Source organism: Callorhinus ursinus, unplaced genomic scaffold, assembly GCF_003265705.2.
Source record: "Callorhinus ursinus isolate GAN/ISIS: 27379988/994484 unplaced genomic scaffold, GSC_fseal_2.0 scaffold8, whole genome shotgun sequence".
Classification (NCBI taxonomy): Eukaryota; Metazoa; Chordata; class Mammalia; order Carnivora; family Otariidae; genus Callorhinus; species Callorhinus ursinus.
This window is the reverse complement of record NW_027397070.1, coordinates 27,659,637-27,680,116: the sequence shown is the minus strand read 5'-3', so window position 1 is coordinate 27,680,116 and position 20,480 is coordinate 27,659,637. Positions and strand designations below refer to the sequence as shown.

Here is a 20,480-nt window from a genome sequence, read left to right as displayed (position 1 = left end):
TCAGTATACATACTGTACATGCTTTTGAATCTTTAAAATTCTGCATTATATGCATTACTTATTTAAAATTTAAAGGAAACTTATTTTTTATGTAATATACTATATGACCATCCTTATAAAACAGATATGTACAGGGCAACCTTCTTGGGTCCCTCCCTCTTCAGGAGCTTTGTACCATCACTTTACTTATCACATAAACTTTGCTTTACTGCCCACCAAAAAAAAAAAAAAAAAAACAAAAAGAAAAAAAACAAAAAAACAAAACCACACACACCCACAAAAACAGATATGTACAGAAGACTGCTATAATAAAATCAACTTGAAATATAAACTACATTACATGTTTGCTGCCCATAACATTTTCATTAATCACAGCAGTAATTCTTACCTAAATAATTGTTGAAAGTTTGGTTTAACAAAGTTTGCTTCAATATTTTGTCTTATGCATATTATATGGGTTATTCCATATTTCTGTAGTATAGGTAGCTATAAAAAAAAGAGGGACAGGGAAAGAAATAGTTTAAAATACAAAACATCATCTTATTGTAACACCAGATGTTTGAAAATATATAGGGCGAACACTAGAATTAACATAACCATATCTGAACTTTAAGTACAGGGAATTAAAGCTAATTTCATAATAAAATACCTGAAGTGACCAGCAAGATATTTCAGTAATTCAAGATTAATATATACTACATATCCTCAAAAGGCTAACAGGATTATTTTACATAATTTTAGAGCTCGTTGAGACCTTAAAGACAATTTATTTCGGAAACAATACTAGAAAGTGGTTAATTTAAAGGCATGGGCTTTGGAGTCATGAGAGCCCAAGCTCTATATTCCAGCTCTGCTAATGATGTGAGCTCTGTGGCTCAGTTTTCCCATGGGAAAATGGGGGAAATACTAACCTTTTCACCGAGTGGTTGGACAAATTACCCCTGTCAGGTGTTTGGCACAATGCCTGGGGCACATGGCAAGTGTTCAGTAAGTGGTAGTCACGTACACTGACTAAAGCCTTTATTTTTTAGAAGGGACTACTAAGGCATATACAGTTACTGAACATCACTGACACAGTTAATAGCAGTACCAGGGCCCAGATCTCTGAACTACACCATGCCTCTCCCAGTATACTACTTCTACTACAAGCCAGAATTAATTTATACAGTTCACAGACTAGTAACATTCAGTTTAAAAATTCTTCTAAAGTTAAAACTGGCAACTCCAAATGATATATTCTGTGGTGTTTTTTTGGCTCTACATTTAAAGCAATTTAATATGACAATCCTAGATATTATCAATTAAGTTTTTATTTGCAAGTGATTATAGGTTTCAGTGAATATAATGATGTGTTTGATAATGTACATTACATGTTATATACATGTAATATATATGATATGATATATATGTAACATGACATGCTATTTGAATAGTTAGAATGTAAATTCCATGAGAACAAGGATTTTGTTCACTGATTCATATTAAGTATGTGTAACAGTACCCTGAACACATTAACTGTTCATTAATTATCTGTTCGATAAATGAATGACCAAAATCATCCTGGCAAGAGGAATCAGAATTCATAATCTTGCGTTTCCTATGATACTTTCAGTTTATACTCCTATATATTTAATTCCCACTTTCTGCATTAGTCTGTAACAATAATACTAATAATCCATGAGAAATAAAAGAATAATTTATATTTGTTATGGACTGAATATTTGTGCCTCTCTAAAATTCCTATGTTGAAGCCCTAATCCCCAAGGTGATGGTGGTATTAGGAGATGGGGGCCTTTAGGAGTTAATTAGACATAGATTTAGATGAGGTCATGGGGGTGAAGCCCCATGATGGAATTAGTGCCCTGGTAAGAGGAAGAACTATCTGAGCTTCCTCTTTCTGCCATGGAAAGATACAGCAAGAACACAGCTATCTCCAAGTCAGGAAGAGGGCCCTCACCAAAATCTAACCATGTGGGCACCATGACCTCAGATTTCCCAGGCTCTACAACTGTGAGAAATAAATGTCTGTTGTTGAAGCCATTGGTCTCTGTATTTTATTACAGCAGCCCAAGCTAAGAAAATGTGGTTTTCAAGTTTTAAATGTTATTTTTTGCAGCAAATTTTCCTATGTCTGGCATAGATTAGATAGAGTTTAACTACCTTTCTATTTCCTGAGTGCATCCTGAGTCAGAAGGGAGGTAAGCTTTGGTAGAATTAATATTTAATCAATGTTCCATATTCATATTTATTAAACCTCCAAATGTATTCAACATCTATTCTTTGGTTTATATTTGATCTGTGATAAAGAAGTTTTCATATCTACTTTATTAGTGTGAGAAACCATAGAAGATATACATAACTATGGATAAAAACCTGCTTTAACAAGCTCTGAAGGCATATTAGACTATTACTGAGTAAAAAACAAACCTTAACAAAATAGGACCCAAATGTAATAGCACACAGAATATTTTTTTCTTTTCAATGGATTTTCATTTTGTATGAGCCAAATTATGACCTAATCTCATACCTACAAACTGCAGAAAAATTATACACAAAGAAACAGTTTAAATGTATTTGAATGCAATAAAAGGTAGGCTTAACTAAATGAGTATTAGAAAAGGCGTTTATTCCCTAAGCTTCTTTATTTTTATTATTATTTGTTGTTATATATTTTTTGGATGATGGTACGAAAAGAATATTAGCTGTACTATGGTGATTCAGAATGGGAAATAATCAAATTTTGTCTAAGAAACTCTTGCTCAGGTGAAATTGAGGGGGAAGAGGTTTTGAGCAGATCTATAAAGAAATACTTGTGATTTAATGTGACAAATACTATAATAGGTATATTTATAAAATGCTGTAGGAATACAAAAAGCAAATAATCTAAAACCATTTTGAAGGCCAGCATTTTGTGAATACTACAGTATTTGTACTTTAGTTTATCTTAAGTCAGTCACAGTTAAGTCTATAGTTATCTATCTTTTCCTTAGTACCTTTTTTTTCTTTTTTTACCAACAACCCACCCCTTCCGACCTAGCTGTAGGCCATCAAAACTAGGTTTAGTCTTATATATGCCTCAATAGTCAAAAAGCCTTCCAGTTTCAAAGAAATGACTCTAATTTTAAAAAAACTCCCTATTCATCTAAAACTCATAAATACATTAAATTAAAACATTAAAGTTAAAAATTCCGTTTTTTTTTTTTTTTACAGAACTTACTGTAGGTAGATATTATACACAAGAATACTGACTTCTAAATAGGGTACTGGGGAAAGCATGTGGTATGTTTCACATTATAATTCAAAGTGAATTAGTAGTACTGTCCTAATTCATAGGACTGAATCCTGTAGGAAGTGGCAACAAAATTGCTTCATATATTAAAATGAGATTTACCCTGTTAACTGTGTTAACTAAAGAAATCCATTTCAGTTTGACTATACAGGAGACAGATATATATGGTATAACACTTTACAGCCTGGAGCATCCAGGTCTCTGAAGCTTGGAAAAACAGAAATCAGATTTTATCAATTAAAACGTGCAAACACATGCACACACACACATTTACCCTTGATAAGGAATGATTAACTAAAATGTTAAATATACTATTTGTGATTTGTGGTGACACACTTGACAATCACTAGTCCAGTAAAATTTAAAAAGAGGTAGGTACTCCAGAGTAACATGCAGTATTTGTGGACCTTCCCTCAAATAAAACTCTTACTACTAAAAAAATTTATTCCAAAAAATCTGGTTAATAGTCTCTTGATGAACCTAATCTAAAGTTCATACCTTGCTTTTCATAGCAGAAGAATATGGACCTAAAAACAATCCAGGTAAAATTTCCTAGGGAAAAAAAAATTGAGATATTTACCATTAACAATTTAAATTTATACAAACTATGTACCATATAAGGTGGATTTGTGGAGTATTTTCATAATTGTTATAATAATTTGCTAAAAAGTTTGTAATTTAGGGAACATTTCCTAGCCACATTGAGCACATGATTGGGAGGAGAAATGCTGATGTGCTTTATATTATCAAATGAGATATTTAAAGTTTAAATATAGTTCTGAAAAGTCAGATATCTGAACTTCCACAGTACTTTTTAGAAGCACTTTGGGTAAAATTAGCATATTATATGCCTGTCTTTTTTTTTTAAAAAGAGAGAAGGGTAGAGAGGCAGAGGGAGGAGAGAGAGAATCTCAAGCAGGCTCCATGCCCAGCACCGAGCCTGAGGAGAGGCTCAGTCTCCTGACCCTGAGAGATCATGACCTGAGCCAAAATCAAGAGTCCAACACTTAACCAACTGAGCCATACAGGTGCCCCTATATTAATGAAACATCTCTAATTTTACTTATATTCTCTGCTATAGTCTAAAAATAAATTAGGCATGGGGCACCTGGGTGGCTCAGTCGGTTAAGCGTCTGCCTTCGGCTCAGGTCATGATCCCAGGGTCCTGGGATCGAGCCCCACATTGGGCTCCCTGCTCAGTGGGAAGCCTGCTTCTCCCTCTCCCACTCCCCCTGCTTGTGTTCCCTCTCTCATTGTGTCTCTCTGTGTTAAATAAATAAATAAAGTCTTAAAACAAAAAAGATACAAATTAGGCATAAAGAAAATTACCTCTTTGGAATTACACAAAACCTTATTCAGCCAAATCTGTTGTTACCTATAGTTAATAAAAGTATTATTGCAAAGTTTAAAAAAGACCAATATCAAATGTTTGCCTACTGACAGAGTTTCAACAATTTTAAATAAATACCTTCCAAATGCTAGATTAAAATTTATTCTATGTAAATTCAATATAGAAAGATTTTAGTTGGGCTGTATCATATCCTAGATACTAATATAGTGCAATTTTGCAGTTCAGTTCTATGAAAAATTGTAATTATTTGTGTATAGGTCTGATGTCTCCTACCAGGTTCTTGTGGGCAGAAATTACATTTTACTCATCTCTGCATTCCCCATAGCACCAAGTAAAATGCCTCACAGGTACTCAGATACTTTTAAAAAGAGAATTTTCACTAACAGAGAAAAGAAACATTTTTGTAAGTCAAGGTATTCCCAGGAACAGGAGACACTGCTTGATTCTGGGGCTAGCAGAGTGACGTAAATGGTAAGAAATGGAAAAGAGAAACAAACTGCTATGAGGGTTAACTATCATTCTATCATTCCATATTGGGAGTATTCAACTCAGTCTTCTGGAGGGCTTCATTATGGAAGTTGACGGTAAATCAGACACAAAAGGAGCAATTATTCAAGAGTGATTTGCTTTATAGTCAACTCTTTTGGACTTATCTAAACTAGCCAGACACAGAAAACAAACTGTTTTCAAAAGGAATAAAAATATTGTACCCAATTTTTCAGATAAGGAAAAACAAAGTGATTTATTAAGCACATACATATATTACTATGTCCATGATTCTAATCTAAGAAAGGCAACAATTCATTTCCCATCTTTTTAATATCCATGATTAACCTCAAATATGCTGATTTTTAAAATACTCAATGAACTTACAGATCATGAGCCAGCAGGTCTCAAATCCTTTGTGAAATGAGGTTATTTAATAATGATAATAATAATATGGGTTGGTTTGAATAAACAAAAAGGTTATCTTACCTGCATCTCTCGTCTCATAGGGTAGGTCCATTCCTTAAAGATGGAAAGAAAACACAAGAATAAAAGTAAATGTAAAAAATGTTACCCAATTAAAAGTTAAAGATGTGACATAAAAGTGTATGGATTTTTTAAAAAATACGTTGTACTTTAAGAATATTCTATAGATTGAATTGGCTTTGCAAACACCTGAAAAATTTAAGTGACAAGAAACAATGATTAAGGAGCATATGAGTGGCTTAGTCAGTTAAGCATCTGCCTTCGGGTTAGGTCATTATCTCAGGGTCCTGAAATTAAGCCCTACATTGGGCTCCCTGCTCAGTGGGGAGTCTGCTTCTCCCTTTCCCTCAGCCTGTCTCCCCCCCGCCCCCGGCTTGTGTACTCTCTCTCTGAAATAAATAAATAAAACCTTAAAAAAAAAAAAGAAACAATGATTAAGGTATTCCTTAGGTAATTGCGCTTCCAAAATTATGATTATGTTACTTCATACAGTGGATGGAATAGTTCTTTATTAAAAGAACAGATATTCCAGAAATTTCTCCCCAAAACTGATCCTCCAAATCAGAAATGTCAAATAGTCTTTTTGTGATTCATGTCAACTCTAACCAACTGGCAGCAGATAGCTAAAACACTGTGTGAGGAAAGACTTAAGTACTGTGATCAATGAGCAGTATACATAATGGATGAAAGAATGTTAGGTGATAGGTATTTGCCATCCCTGATCTAAACCTCCAAATGCTTATCAGCCTTGTTCATATTTTACTTGGGCTTGAGATTCTTTTAGTTTGATTCCCTTTAAAGATACACTTCACGAAAATAAGAGTTCATTCTGTCTTTGGAATGCAGACCAAAATAAATTGGAAAATAATGCAAAATGCCAATGGCAAAAGATAGAAAACATTTTAAAAGCTGGGTAAAGGGGCACCTGGGTGGCACAATCGGTTAAGTGCCTCTTGGTTTCAGCTCACACGATCTCATGGTCAAGAGATCAGCCCCAACGCCTCTGCACTCAGCAGAAATCTGCTTGAAATTTTCTCTCCCTCTCCCTCTGCTCCTCCCGCTTGTGTGTGCGCACATGCTCTCTCTCTCTAAAATAAATAAATGTTTAAAAAAAAAAAGGTTGGGAAAAGAGGAGCACCTTGGTGACTCAGTCGGTCGAGCACCTGACTCTTGATTTCAGCTCAGGTCATGGCCTCAGGGTCCTGGGATCAAGCCCTGCATTGGGCTCCTTGAGAGGCAGGGAGTCTGCTGGAGATTCTCCCCCTCTCTTTTTGCCCCACCCTTCCCAAAATAAATAATCTTTAAAAAAAAAAAAAAGAAAAATTGGGAAAAGAAAAAAGGAGCTACAGTGAATTGATATGAAGAATCAAACAGAGTACAGACAGTCCTCATTTGTAAATGTACTGCATTCCAAAAGTTTCTAACTTGGTTGCTTAAAATTCAGAATTATAAACAGAAATAAGGTTTCTAAAGTTAAAGCTTTTTAAAAATACTTTATTTTCAGGTGAAAGGAATTAAGGGGTACAAACTTCCAGTTCGGGAACATAGCCAATAATTTGGAATAACTGTGTATGGTGACAGAAGTTAACTACACTTACGGTGAGCATTAGGCAGTGTACAGAACTGTCCAATCACTATGTAACATACCTGAAACTAATATAACATTATACGTCAATACCCTACAACCCAGCAATTACACTACTATGTATTTATTTTTTTTAAAGATTTTATTTATTTATTTGACAGAGAGACAGAGAGCAAAAGTAGGCAGAGCAGCAGGTAGAGGAAGAAGCAGGCTCCCCGCCAAGTGGGGAACCCAACATGGGGCTCCATCCCAGGACCCTGGGATCATGACCTGAGCCAAAGGCAGATGCTTAACCAACTGGGCCACCCAGATGCCGCAATGCTACTATGTATTTATCCAAAGGATACAAAAATAGAGATTCGAAGGCGCACATGCACCCTAATGTTTATAGTGGAAATGCCCACAATAGCCAAAATATGGAAAGAGCCCAGATGTCCATGGACAGATGAATGGATAAAGAAGTGGTATGTATACACAATGGAATATTACTCAGCCATCAAAAAGAATGAAATCTTGCTATTTGCAATGATGTGGATGGAACTAGAATGTATTCTGCTAAGCAAAATAACTCCGAGAAAGACAACTACCAAATGATTTCACTCATATGTGGAACTTAAGAAACAAAACAGATGAACATAGGGAAAGGGAAGGAAAAATAAGATAAAAACAGAGAGGGAGGCAAACCATAAGAGACTCTTAACTACGGGAAACAAACTGAGGGTTGCTGGGTGGGGGAATGGGGTAATTGGGTGATGGGCATTAAGGAGAGCACTTGATGTAATGCGTACTGGGTGTTATATGCAACTGATGAATCAACTAAATTCTACCCCTGAAACTAGTAATAAACTCTATGTTAACTAAATTGAATTTATTTTTTTAACCCAAAAATGTTATTTTATTTTAAATACTTTGTGACTGAAATAATTTACAGAAAATATGTGCCTTGTTAAGCCAATATCCAGTGAATGCTGCATGCAGACAATTTCTACAACCGTATATAGTGACATGCTTAGAAGTACATTTGTGGGGGCACCTGGGTGGCTCAGCTGGTTAAGTGTCTGCCTTCAGCTGATGATCCCACTGTCCCAGGATTAAGGCCCATGTGGAGCTCCCTTCTCAACTGGGAGTCGGCTTCTCCCTCCCCCTCCTCGTGTGTGCTCGTGCTCTCACTCTCTCACTCTCAAAATCTCTCTCTAAAAAAAAAAAAAGAAGTACATTTGCTATTTGTTCTGATCTAAACTGAATTTAAATTTAAAAAATTAACAAACAAACAAACAACGGGTGCCTGGGTGGCTCAGTTAAGTGTCAGACTCTTGTTTGGCTCAGGTCATGATCAAGCCCTGTATCAGGCTCTGCGCTCAGTGGAGATTGCCTCTCTCTCTCTCCCTCAGCCCCTTCCACCTATCCAAAATATCAAACAAACCAACCCTTTTTCATTTTTAAATAATTTTAGGATTACAGAAAAGTTAAAAATAGTGCAAGGAATTCCCTTTACCCTTCACCTAGATTTTCCAAGTCAGAAAAGTATTTTTAACACATAAGGTAGAAATGTTACACATCTGTAACAGAAATCTTAGGATGCAATGGAGAATTACTCGTATCAGAGAGCTTCAAGCTATCAGCAGAAGGGAGGAGGGGCAAGGGGGAAAAGCAGGGAATGCAGGAAAGAATGTGTCTGTTTTGCAGAACAAGAAGCTATGGCTAGGTGTTCCATCAGATACCCTCTTCCGTGAGCCAGTTTGAGCCAGTTTGAGCCAGTTTGGAGCTGAGGACCTGCACAGAAGCCCCGTGAGTTGCCCTAAAGTTACCTCTAGCTCATTATAATACAAAGATCTCCTCCCAAGGGCGAGATTTTCCAACCATGTTTTTGAACATACAATGTATGCACTAGTATGTTGACATACTAAGCATGAGCAGTTGAAACCAAGTACCTAGGTAACAAAATGTGTAAATTCCTTAATGTATCAAGCTCCCTGGCCCTGTTCCCTAGCACACAGAATGAAAGTTTCATGCATGAACCCCAAGAGGAGACAGACAGTACTTTGAGAGCCATTTCCCTGTCTCCTTGTGACAAGTAATAAAAATTCTTCGCTTTTTTTCTTTTCCTTTTTTTTTTTTAAGAGAGAGAGCAGAGGGAGAGGGAGAGAGAAAAACTCTCAAGCAGGCTCCACAACCCTGAGATCATACATAACCTAAGCCTAAATCAAGAGTCAAGACACTTAACTGTGCTGCCCAGGTGCCCCAAAACTCTTTGCTTCCAATACTTCCTTGGGTTGTGTTCAATTTAATGCACCTCTTGAATTTGGCTACAGAAAAGACGGAATGGAACTGCAATACAGTCAGCAATTTTTCTTTTTTAATAAAGAAACAAAGTATTTTTTTGTCTTGTATGTTGAAAATGGATCTTGGCAATGTGATATTAGTAGGCTATAAACCCTAAGAAGCCATATCGAGAGGATCTGCTGGTCTTTCATGGCCTTATATTTCTTTGTTCTTTTAAAATGGGGGTATAAAAGAACACACAATGAAGTGTTAAAATGCCCAAATCTGAATGTAGAGCTTAATGAACTTTCACAGGCAATACATCCATGTAATCACCACCCAGATCAAGATTTTCATCATCCCAGAAAGTTCCCTCATTCTCTTCTCAGTCAATGTCCTCTCTTCAGAGGTGACCACTGACTTCTATCACTATAAATTAGTTTTGCCTGTTCTTGAACTTAATATAAATGGAATCACAACAGTACTATTTTATGCCTGGCTTCTTTCACTCAACCTAATGTCTGTGAGATTCACCCATGTTGTCGCATGGCTGGCTCAGCTGGAAGAGCATGTGACTCTTAATCTTGGGGTTGTGAGCTGAAACTCCACATTGGGTGTAGAGATTACTTAAAAAAATAAAATCTTAAAAAAAGAAAGTGGGGGGGATGGGGTAACAGGGTGATGGACACTAGGGAGGGTGTGTGTTGTAATGAGCACTGGGTATTATATAAGACTGATGAATCACAGACCTGTACCCCTGAAACAAATAATACATTATATGTTGGGTTTTTTTTTAATTTATTTGAGTGAGAGAGAGAGAGAGAGTGCACAAGTGGGGAGGAGAGTCAGAGAGGGAGAAGCAGACTCTCTGCTGAGCAGGGAGCCCGATGTGGGGTTCAATCCCAGGACCCTGAGCTCACGACCTGAGCCAAAGGCAGACACTCAACCAACTAAGCCACCCAGGTGTCCCTATAATAACATTATATGTTAATTAAAAAAGAAGGCAATGGAATTACTAAGTCACTGGGTAGGCCCATATTTGGCTTTATTAGACACTGCCAAAAGTTTTCCAAAACGAACTTACACTTCTATCAGCAATGTATGGGAGTTCTAGCTGTTCCATATCCTCACCATGGCCTTATTTAAAATGATACTGTACATGTGAGACATAAGACAAAGCATAGGACCTGATCAAAGAGGGAAGTCAGATCAACACCAAAAAGCTGAGATCCCAAAAGGCAACACTCAGTGAATGATAAACTGGGGAGATTGGGGAGGGAGGGAGAACTCACTTCATTCCCCACAGAAATGAGTACTCTTGCCTTTCTTAGCTTTAGGTCTGAGTAGAATATGGTGGTAGTGGTGGGATGGGGTCTTCCTAACCACAATCTGGCCTTCGCTCATGTCTGGCATTAAAATTCAATTATTTTTGTGAGGCCAAGTGAAAATTCAGTGTTAAGTGGTCCTCGGTAGATAGTGTCCATTGGTTCTTGGGAGAAGCAAATGCATTTTCTCTCTGGAGAAGCATACCCTAAACCTAGATCAGAAATAATTCAGAGATAAGTTTCAATGGGAGCTCACAATTAAAAAAAAAAAAAAAAAAAGAGGAGGAAATGAACCACCATAAAAAACAGATACAACTAAATCACATTCACAAAGCCTGCAGATATTAGGACAATGGAAAAATATAATACATTTAGAGCATCAAAAGTATGAGAGCATCAAAAGTATGACCAAGGATTAAGAAATTTATTAAGAGAACCAAAAGGAATATGTAGAAATGAAAAAAATACAAATGAAATTAAAAATCGGTGGATAGGCTAAACAGAAGAAAGAGACGGAGTTAAAGAGAGAATTTGTGAACTGGAAAATAGAACTGAAGAAATGACCTAAATTCAGAGTTTGGAAAATATGATCAGTTAACAGACATATAAGATAGAATTTAAAAGTCTAACATCCATAAATCTAAGTTCCAGAAGAAGGATAGAGAAAATAAAGGAGAGATAATATTACATAAGATGTTACTGAAAATTTTCCAAAACTGGTTAAAGACACCACTTAAGCAACCCACTAAATCCCAAGCAAGATTAAGGGGAAAGAAATACACAGTAAATAGCAGTATACCAAACAAAGAGGAGAATTTTTTTTTCTAGACTAAAAGCAAACAGAGGAATGGAAAAGAAGAGTCCAAAAGACGTCCACATATGCAGCCAATTAATTTCCTGAAAGACAACAAGGCAATTCAATGGAGGACCAAAAAAACATCCTTCAACAACTGGTACCAGAACAATTAGATAAATGTCTAGAAAATAAAATGAATTCTGATCCTGACCTCTCACCCCCCTCAACCCTCCCCACACACAAAGATCTTGCCTGTCGTCACTATTGCATCTATTTCCAACACTTGATGACAGTGCCTGGCACATAACAGGCACTCAATACATACTTGATGAATAAATGGAAAAAAAAGTGTGTATGTATAAACACAAGTGCAAAAAATGACAAAACTTCTAAAAGAAAACATGGAATATCTTTACAACCCTGGAAAAAGCAAGTATCTTTAAAAGGGCACAAAAGATATTTTTAAAAAATTCATTTAAGGGGAGCCTGGGTGGTTTAGTCTGCCTTCAGCTCAGGTCATGATCCCAGCATCCTGGGATTGAGCCCTGCATCAGGCTCCCTGCTAAGCAGGGAGCCTGCTTCTCCCTCCCCGTTCTTGTGCTCTCACTCACTCCCTTTCTCTCTCTTTCTTCCTCTCAAATAAAATCTTTAAAAATTTATTTAAGGGGGGGAGAGAGAGAGAATGCAAGCACATGAGCAGAGGGAAGGGTAGAGGGAGAGGGAGAGAGAAGCCCCAAGCAGACTTCCTGCTGAGCAAGGAACTCCACGCAGGGCTCCATCTCAGGATCCCGAGATCATGACAATATCATACAATGAAATAGTACTCAGCAATAAAAAAGAATCTACTACTACTCATAAGCATAATATAGGTGAATTTCACAGATATTATGTTTAATGAAAAAAGCCATAAACGGATGCCTGGGTGGCTCAGTCATGACGTTAAGCAACTGACTCTTGGTTTCACGGGTTGTGGTCTCATGAGTGGTGGGATCGAGTCCTGTGTTGGGCTCCACACTCAGCGGGGGAGTCAGCTTGCAGATTCCCTCTGCCCCTCCCCCAAGCACACTCAAATAAATCTTTTTAAAAAGACATAAACAAAAGAGTCCATTTTACATGATTCCATTTATATGAAGTTCAGGAACAGATAAAACTGAACTATGGTTACAGAAAAATATTCATTGCCTATTTGGAGCCTGCTTAATATTATCCCCCTCTCTCTGCACCTCCCCAAAAGAAAAGGTTATTGTTTTCCCTTACATTTCTACTTTAGGCACAGAGAGCCTAAGTAACTTAACTTTGAAGTCTAAGCAGTTGACTTCAGGAACACTGGCACTATACAGCCTCTCAATGTAAGAAGGAACTATATGGCAGACATAGTTGTATTTAAACAAATACTGACTGCATAAAATGATGGTGATTAACCTACAGGGATTAACAGAAATAAAGTATGTAATTTCCAAGCCAGTAGAGGGGGAAATGTAATCTATCTGTACAAAATGAATGTGCATTTAATTTATCAATATATTATAAACTTTTTATATTAAAAAGTTTTTAAAGAACTTAAACCAAAGACTGTCATTTTCATCATGGTACCCCTAACATCGAGCATAGTGCCTGCCACAAAATAAGCACATGACAGATGTACATTACGGAGATATATGGTGCTAGATCCTTTCCCCCCCCTTTTTTATAAAGATTCTTGATTAGTCTAATTGCTTTATCTTCCTGAAGAAACTTATCAGAGTTGTGAGAAAGAAGAAAAGCGATTAAAGAAATGTGTACTTCTGAGTTTACCTAAAGTAAAATTTCTAAACTGTGCATGAAAAAAGAAAAACAGGAGGACGTATATAGTAAAATGGTGTATATATATATTCCAGGGAATATCTGGCACCATATATGCTAGAAGGCACTCAAAGACACAGGATAAATGTGCTTCCTCTGGAATATCAATTTTAGCAAAAGATTTTTTTTTGGGGGGGTAAGTGTTTTCACTGGCTGGCCACTGATTTTTATTTTTATTTATTTTAAAACAAACGTGACCATATGGGATAGAATGCAAAACTTACCTGAAGTTTTAAGTGAAATAAGAGGCTTCAAAGAAATTTTGAGCTTCCGAAAGATTGTATACAGTAGAACGTGTATGCTGTATTTATTTAAGGAAAATATTATAGAAGTAAAAAGCAAGTTGTATTGCAGGAGAGAATGAAAAATTATTCCTATTCACTGGACAAAAAAGCAGCCTACTTTGTGAGCATCAGACTTGCTGTAATAGGCGTGGATCCTTTGAAATCTAAAAGGCTTTCTCTCACAGAAGATTCCTAGTGCTAGAATTAGATTTTGATCTCAAGCTTCCACCCTCTTTGTTTACCTAGCCCTGATACCCACCCTACAAAACAAATCTTAATCTCGTCTTGTCTATCAATTCTGCTCATGTTTTTAGCATACTAGATCAAGATTTTAAGTCATTCATGCTCACAGTCTTGCTCTACCAGATGGCCATCTGTCTGAACATGTCTCTAACAACCAAGTCTTGCCCATATCACACTCAATCTTAATCTCAGCCTGCCCACACTGCCGCTAAAATCCATCACTTTAGGAATGGTAGTGGTAATGGGGCAGATTCCCAATGATCTATTGTGAATTACTACTGTACTTAATTAGTAGAATCAGTTTCCCAAACTTAGATGATTAGCCAAGCAGTCCAACTATATTTTTCAAACCAAAGCAAGCCAGCTAAACCAAAATACCCCTAACTGTAAAACACTACGTTTTTTTTTTTTTTAAAGATTTTATTTATTTGACAGAGACACAGTGAGAGAGGGAACACAAGCAGGGGGAGTGGGAAAGGGAGAAGCAGGCTTCCCACTGAGCAGGGAGCCCGATGCAAGGCCCAATCCCAGGAGCCTGGGATCATGACCTGAGCGGAAGGCAGACGCTTAACGAATGAGCCACCCAGGCGCCCCAAAACACTACGCTTCTGATGAAAATTAATTCACAAGTGAAAATCCTTCAATCATCAATATGAGCTAGAAGGTATGGCATATTAAAACATCTTTCATGTTCTCTTTCTCTCATACAAATGTAATTACACGAGCTATAAAACTACACTTAGGGGATAGAAAAATGTTCAAAGATCAGTAAATAAACACAGCAAAGAACATAGGCTGTAACCATTAGATAAATTAAAAGCTTAATTATTGGGGTGCCTCGGCGGCTCAGTCGGTTAAGCGGCTGCCTTCGGCTCAGGTCATGATCTCAGGATCCTGGGATTGAGTCCCAACATTGGGCTCCCTGCTTGGCGGGGAGCTTGCTTTTCCCTCTCCCTCTGCCTGCCTCTCTGCCTGCTTGTGCTCTCTTATCTCTCAGTCAAATAAATAAATAAAATCTTTAAAAAATAAAATAAAATAAAAACTTAATTCTTATTATCAGATGGATCAGGCTGGATGAAACATAAGGTTTAGAAATACCAAAACAGATTATGAATTTTAGTTGATGGGAGGAGCAGTTCAGAGAAAAAATAAATCATCAGAATACTATACTAGAGCTGGGACATTTCATAAAATAGAAAAATCAGTACTAGAGTTTCTCTAAAAAAAACAGCCCTCTTCATAATAAGCCCTTTCCTTTAATTCTCATCCCTATTTCAAGTTTTGCTTCAATCAAAGGACAAAGGAGTTTTTCACTCTAAAAACAAGAGACAGAAGGGCATTCAAGTAAGATCCTTTTAAGTCAGTTACTCATAAACCTGGCTGCAGTTAGAATTATCTGACTCCATCTCAGACCAGTTAAATCAGAATAGGTGATGGTAGGGTCCAGGAATGGTTATTTTTTAAAAAGCCCCCTGGGTGATTCTACTCTACAGTCAGGTTTAAAAAGCACCATTCTAAATTTAAAGGATCCTCAATCAGAACTATTAAGCAATTCCTATTTTTTATTCTGTACTATGGGAATCAAAAGAGAAAGAAAAACAGAATAACATTTAAGTTGCCAAACTGCAACTGAAATAAATTACATTACACTTTCCATCTGAAAACATTAATTTCTGAATTATAAAACCAACAGCCCTAACTATGCAACTTATTTAAAAATTGACAGTGTAAGCTGCTCTTTTCTTCACATCTAAAAAGAAACTACTGTAATCCTGTCACAAGACTCTACTACCAAAACCAATCAAGATTCTTTCATTAACTCAACAAACATTTGTTAAACTTATGGTATATACCAGACAGTGTGTTAAGTGCAAGAAACAGTGGGGAATAAGACAGGAACATACTGGTGAATAAACTCCCTTATGAAAATTTCAATCTATCATGGAAAATAGACATTGACCAAAACTACCAGTATGATACCTTTTATAAGGTAGGTACAAGAGTACCAAGTGCTACAGAGACTTATAAACCTGGAGGATTAAACTATTCTGGGGTGGGGGGTGAGAGGGTGGGAGAGGGGAGCAGGAGGAGTTGGCAAAATCAGGGAACACTTTTCTCAAGAAATGATACCTAGAGTGAGAGCTAACTTACCAAGAGCAAATAGTTAATTGGGTGACGGCAAGGGTAGTGCTGGCAGCCACAGAGAGGAAAATGGCAAACGCAAAAGTCCTGGTTGGGGGTGGGAGGGTGGAAGGAACCAAAGCATTCCAGGAACTGAGAGAAGATGAACATGGCTAGGGAAAAGAAGGGAGCAAGGGGAAGAGTAGCTCATAATGAGGTTAGAAAGGCAAGCAGATGGCAGATCACACACAACCTTGCAGATGTTAAGGGTTTGAACTTCATCCTTAAAACAATGGGAAATCACAGCTAAGTTTTAAACAAAGGAGTGACAATCTTTTTGCAAACCGATCTGAACACAGCTAAATTTTTGCCAGGACTGTCCTAAAAGAATGCCCTGACTAGTATTCAAGAAATGTGGAAGTAATATTCTTGTAGAGGTGACAGGATCATCAAGCTGTCATAGATTGATCACATCAATCATTAAGAGCATGCATTAAAATTTCTCTACTTGAATTCCATTTTTACTAAAACAAGATTTGGATTGTAATTTAGTTTTCTATGAAATGCTTCCTAGATGGAAGAACACTTTATTGGCTGGTCACCATAACTACGTTAAGACCATTAAATCTCATGGGATATTAGAAAATTAACATTCTGTTTTATTAGTTTATCATGAATAACTATATGCCCTATTTAATGGTTATTTATTGCCCAGAAAGCAACCCCCATCTTCTGTGGAAATGCTCCTATGGTTTTGGCAGGAGGGCTACCAATGACGAACTTCACTCCCCTGGCCACAGAAGTGAGTTTGGGCTCCTCATTGTATTCGCCCCTTTATGGCTATAGGGACTGATCCAAAGAATGGCACATGAGCTAGGTTAAACCAATCCTCTAGATTTTAAATACTGAAGCTTAGAGAGATATTCTCCTCAGTGTGTAAGCTCTGTAAGGGTGTGACCTTGAAGGAACTCACAAACTCCTTATCTGTGGAGAAGCCAGAGTACAAGCAGACACCCTGAGAGAAAGTAGAGAGGCAGAGGCAGTTCTGATGCATTATAATACGGTCTAGTCAAGTCCCTGAGACCAGCTGCACCCCTACCTTTCTGGATTTACTTCTCCTTTTGTTTAAGCTAGTCTGAGTTGGTTTTTGTCACTTGCAACCAAAAAGAAAACAAACATCCAGTGCTATGAAAAAAGGCATGAACTGGCTTTCAGTAAATAATATTTGCATCATTATCTACTAGGCTTTAAGCACTACTTCTGTCCTTGCAGAGGAAAGCTATATTCCCAGTAAGATTTTATAATTTTTACAGGAATAAGACACACACATAATAAAAGATTAAATGCAAGTCTGTAAACATTATAAAAAAGATCAGAGAAGGGAAGAATTGAGATACATTAAAAACTATGTTTTAGGAATCAAGAGACCAAGGTCCTCAACTGTGTCTTACACTACTGTTACCTTGGCGTATCATTTATTCTTAGTAAGCTACAATTTCTTCACCTGAAAAGAGACAATGCTCTACACTACTTCTTAAGGTTGCTTTCAGACTGAAATCACTGGATCGTTTTAAGGAAAAAAGCATATTCCTCATTCACATCATTCCATATTAAACAAAGAAAAAAGTGTAAATTTATTTTTTTAAAATAACCAAAATTCAACTTTTTTTCCTATTTAACAGCCTACTCTTAAAATATGAAATTCTGAAAGACTACTACTACAAAGGATCCCTCCAAATAAAAAATTAGAACCCCAAAAGAAGATATTCAAAAGAATATTTGGTATAAACTGAATGGTTTCTTAAAAATATAGCCTTATTTTCCAATTATTTTTAAGATATTTAGAACCAGAAATTTTAATCTTTCTTGATCCTACTAGAGCATAACTGAGTATCCTTGTCTTGTTACTAATTTAGTCTTCAGAAAATTCTAATTTAGTAGAGTGTAACACCATTTTATTTTAAACTAGCAATAGATGTGGGGGGAACTCAATACAAGCTTTAGGCAAGGAAGAAGTAAGGTGGAGTACAAAGAATCCCGAATTAGAAATCAGGAGAACAGGTTATAAAGAATTTCATTCTCCGTATCAACTTCCCTCCAAAGGGCAAATTTTTAGATTCAAATGTGCTAGCTTTGTGACATTTTATTCTGCGGGTCAAGGCTTTGCCTCAAAAAAACAAAACGAAACAACTACTTTGGAAAACTTTTTGAAGGTGCACTTCGAAAGTTCAGGCCGCAGATCTATTTCACATGTGGGGTCATGTGTCCCACAAGCGACTCGATGACACCAAAAATATACCTCAAATTGAGATTTAAAACATTACCCTCGTACTGCCTTGGCAATAAAATGGGGAACCTTACTCAAAGTAAGTCCTAGACGCCGAGCCTGGGAGAGAAAAGGCTGCTCTTGCCCTTCCCATTTAATTAAGTCGACCAGACCCAGCAGCCCCTCCGCAGGGTCTCAGGAGGGGAAAAGGTACTCAGTGAATGAGGGTCAAAGCACGCCGCCCCAGAGCGCGACGCTCCTCTCCGGGGTCCCAGGACCGTATCAGGAGGCAACAGGGCTCCGGTGGAGCTGGAGACTTCGACGGTTGGGGCCTGGGGTCGCCCCGCGGCCGAGGAGCCACACGGGGAGGCCTGTGCGTGGCAGTCACCGGACAAACTCACCTCGGCGTCGTCTTTGCACTGCGGGAGCGAGGGAAACTCCAGCTTCACGTCCTCCATGGTCCCGGCCCCGGGGCTTGTGGGTGGAGTGGGAGTGGGAGTGGGAGTTATCCGGCCCGCCCGACCCTCGGGCTGCCAGTGGCAGAAAAAGGAGGGAGGGCGGGTGGACCGGAGGACTGACGGGCGGGCAGCGGGCTTACAACTAAAACACGCAGACTAAAGGGTCCCAGCGATTCCGGCGGCGACGGCGGCGACAGCGGGGAAGAGGAGGGTTGGGCGGCTCATACCCGGCCGCCATGCTGCTACCGTCTCCCTCCCCCTGAGTCTCCGCGCCCCTCAGGCCGCACAGGCTCGGGCACAAGCAGGAGCCCTACAACCGTCTCCCTTCCTTCCCCCCGCCCTCCCCGCACTGCCCCAGCCAATCCCAGCCCACGCTTGCCTTCGGCCCGCCCCCCGCGGCCGCCAGGTGTCAGCGCGCCACCGCCCCGCCTCTTCGCCAGAGCGCAGACGCAGGGGGCGGGGCCTCGGAGGAGCAACGGCCGAAGCTCACCGGGTGTGGAGGAGGTGGGGCTGCGGCAGGAGGGAGGGAACGACTGAATGTCCTGGGAAAGGCAGTGGGAAACCAGGCCATCTCTGCTCTTTCCAGACAGGACGCAAATCCCTTCTGCAGTACAAGAAAGGGTAAAACATCTAGCGACCAGAAACTGGCATCCGAAAGGAAAACTGTAGTTTCTTCCCTCAGAATCCTGGTGCAATCTGTGGTGAGGTTATAACCAAAAGAGTAATAAAACAAGAGTTCATCTTAAAACTATGTTATGCTACACAGAAAATGAAACACCCATCACTTTTAAGCAAACTGAAACGGTGGACTTTTAATACTTGGGAACATGACTAGAAAAAAACAATGGCAAATAGAAAATCCTAAGAACAAGAAACAACTGATAGTTCACTCAGTATATAAATCATACTGAAGAAAGGTCTCTCCCTTTCATTCTAAGTTTATGTTGAAATATTAATATTATATATAATTATATATATTAAACTACATGGCTTTCAGTATCTTTTAAAAAGGAGTTTGAGTCTGTTAATACTATATTATAAATAGAGGTTAGGTACAGGGTACTTTCTCTGGGCCTAGGGAGATACTGTTATGCTTTTTATTTTTAAACAGATGAGGAAAACCAAACGTAGAAGCAGAAGAATCCACACTTAAACTTTCAAGGTTTGTAAACCAAACTGATTCTGTAAAAAAAAAACAAAACACCAAAGTAGAAAGGAGAAAATCATTAACTAAATTGCTAATTACAATGAATAAAGTTAAAAGAATCACATGGATACTTGAACAAGACCCCTTTGACAAACATTATTTTTATATTGTCATTTTTATGAAACACACTGCCAACATATATAGAAATAGAACTATTCAGTAATTTGATGGTTAGCTTGAGTGCTCCATTTTCTCTACCACTATGTAAACTGTTCCCTACCTCTTAAAGTTATAAACAGACACACTGTGCTAAGAAGTTTTTAATTTGAAGAATGTATAATTACTCACATCATATATCATACATTCTTTAGTCTTTATTAAACTGAAGTTGGTTTTTTTTTTAAACAGCACCTTTAATAAGATCTCAATTGATGCCCAATGATGATTTCCTATTTTAATTTGTTAAGGCTTTAATTCCACATGATATAAAAAGAATTGTGTGTAGGTAACAGAACTTTTGCTTTGAACATTTCTGACAT

At 37.9% G+C, this 20,480-nt stretch overlaps 1 protein-coding gene across 8 annotated transcripts in view; it reads right to left on the bottom strand.

Annotated features, from left to right (window-relative positions):
- Window positions 1–19,137, bottom strand: part of STYX (serine/threonine/tyrosine interacting protein) — a 42,347-nt gene extending 23,210 nt beyond the window's left edge. For 6 of the 8 annotated variants that reach the window (XR_012378988.1, XR_012378990.1, XR_012378991.1 and 3 more), the window contains exons 1-4: window positions 18,738–19,137; window positions 5,616–5,648; window positions 3,788–3,841; window positions 389–486 (exon numbers count right to left, since the gene is read on the bottom strand). Coding sequence is in view for 4 of the 8 variants with exons in the window: in XM_025870031.2 (XP_025725816.1) it covers window positions 389–486; window positions 3,788–3,841; window positions 5,616–5,648; window positions 18,738–18,794 (242 nt within the window). In the remaining 4 variants the exon portion in view is untranslated. Of the gene's footprint in view, window positions 1–388; window positions 487–3,787; window positions 3,842–4,618; window positions 4,665–5,615; window positions 5,649–18,737 lie in introns of all 8 variants that reach the window. The other 2 variants (XM_025870033.2, XM_073895228.1) reach the window with 2 other exon arrangements.
- Between the last annotated feature and the right edge of the window lie 1,343 nt (window positions 19,138–20,480).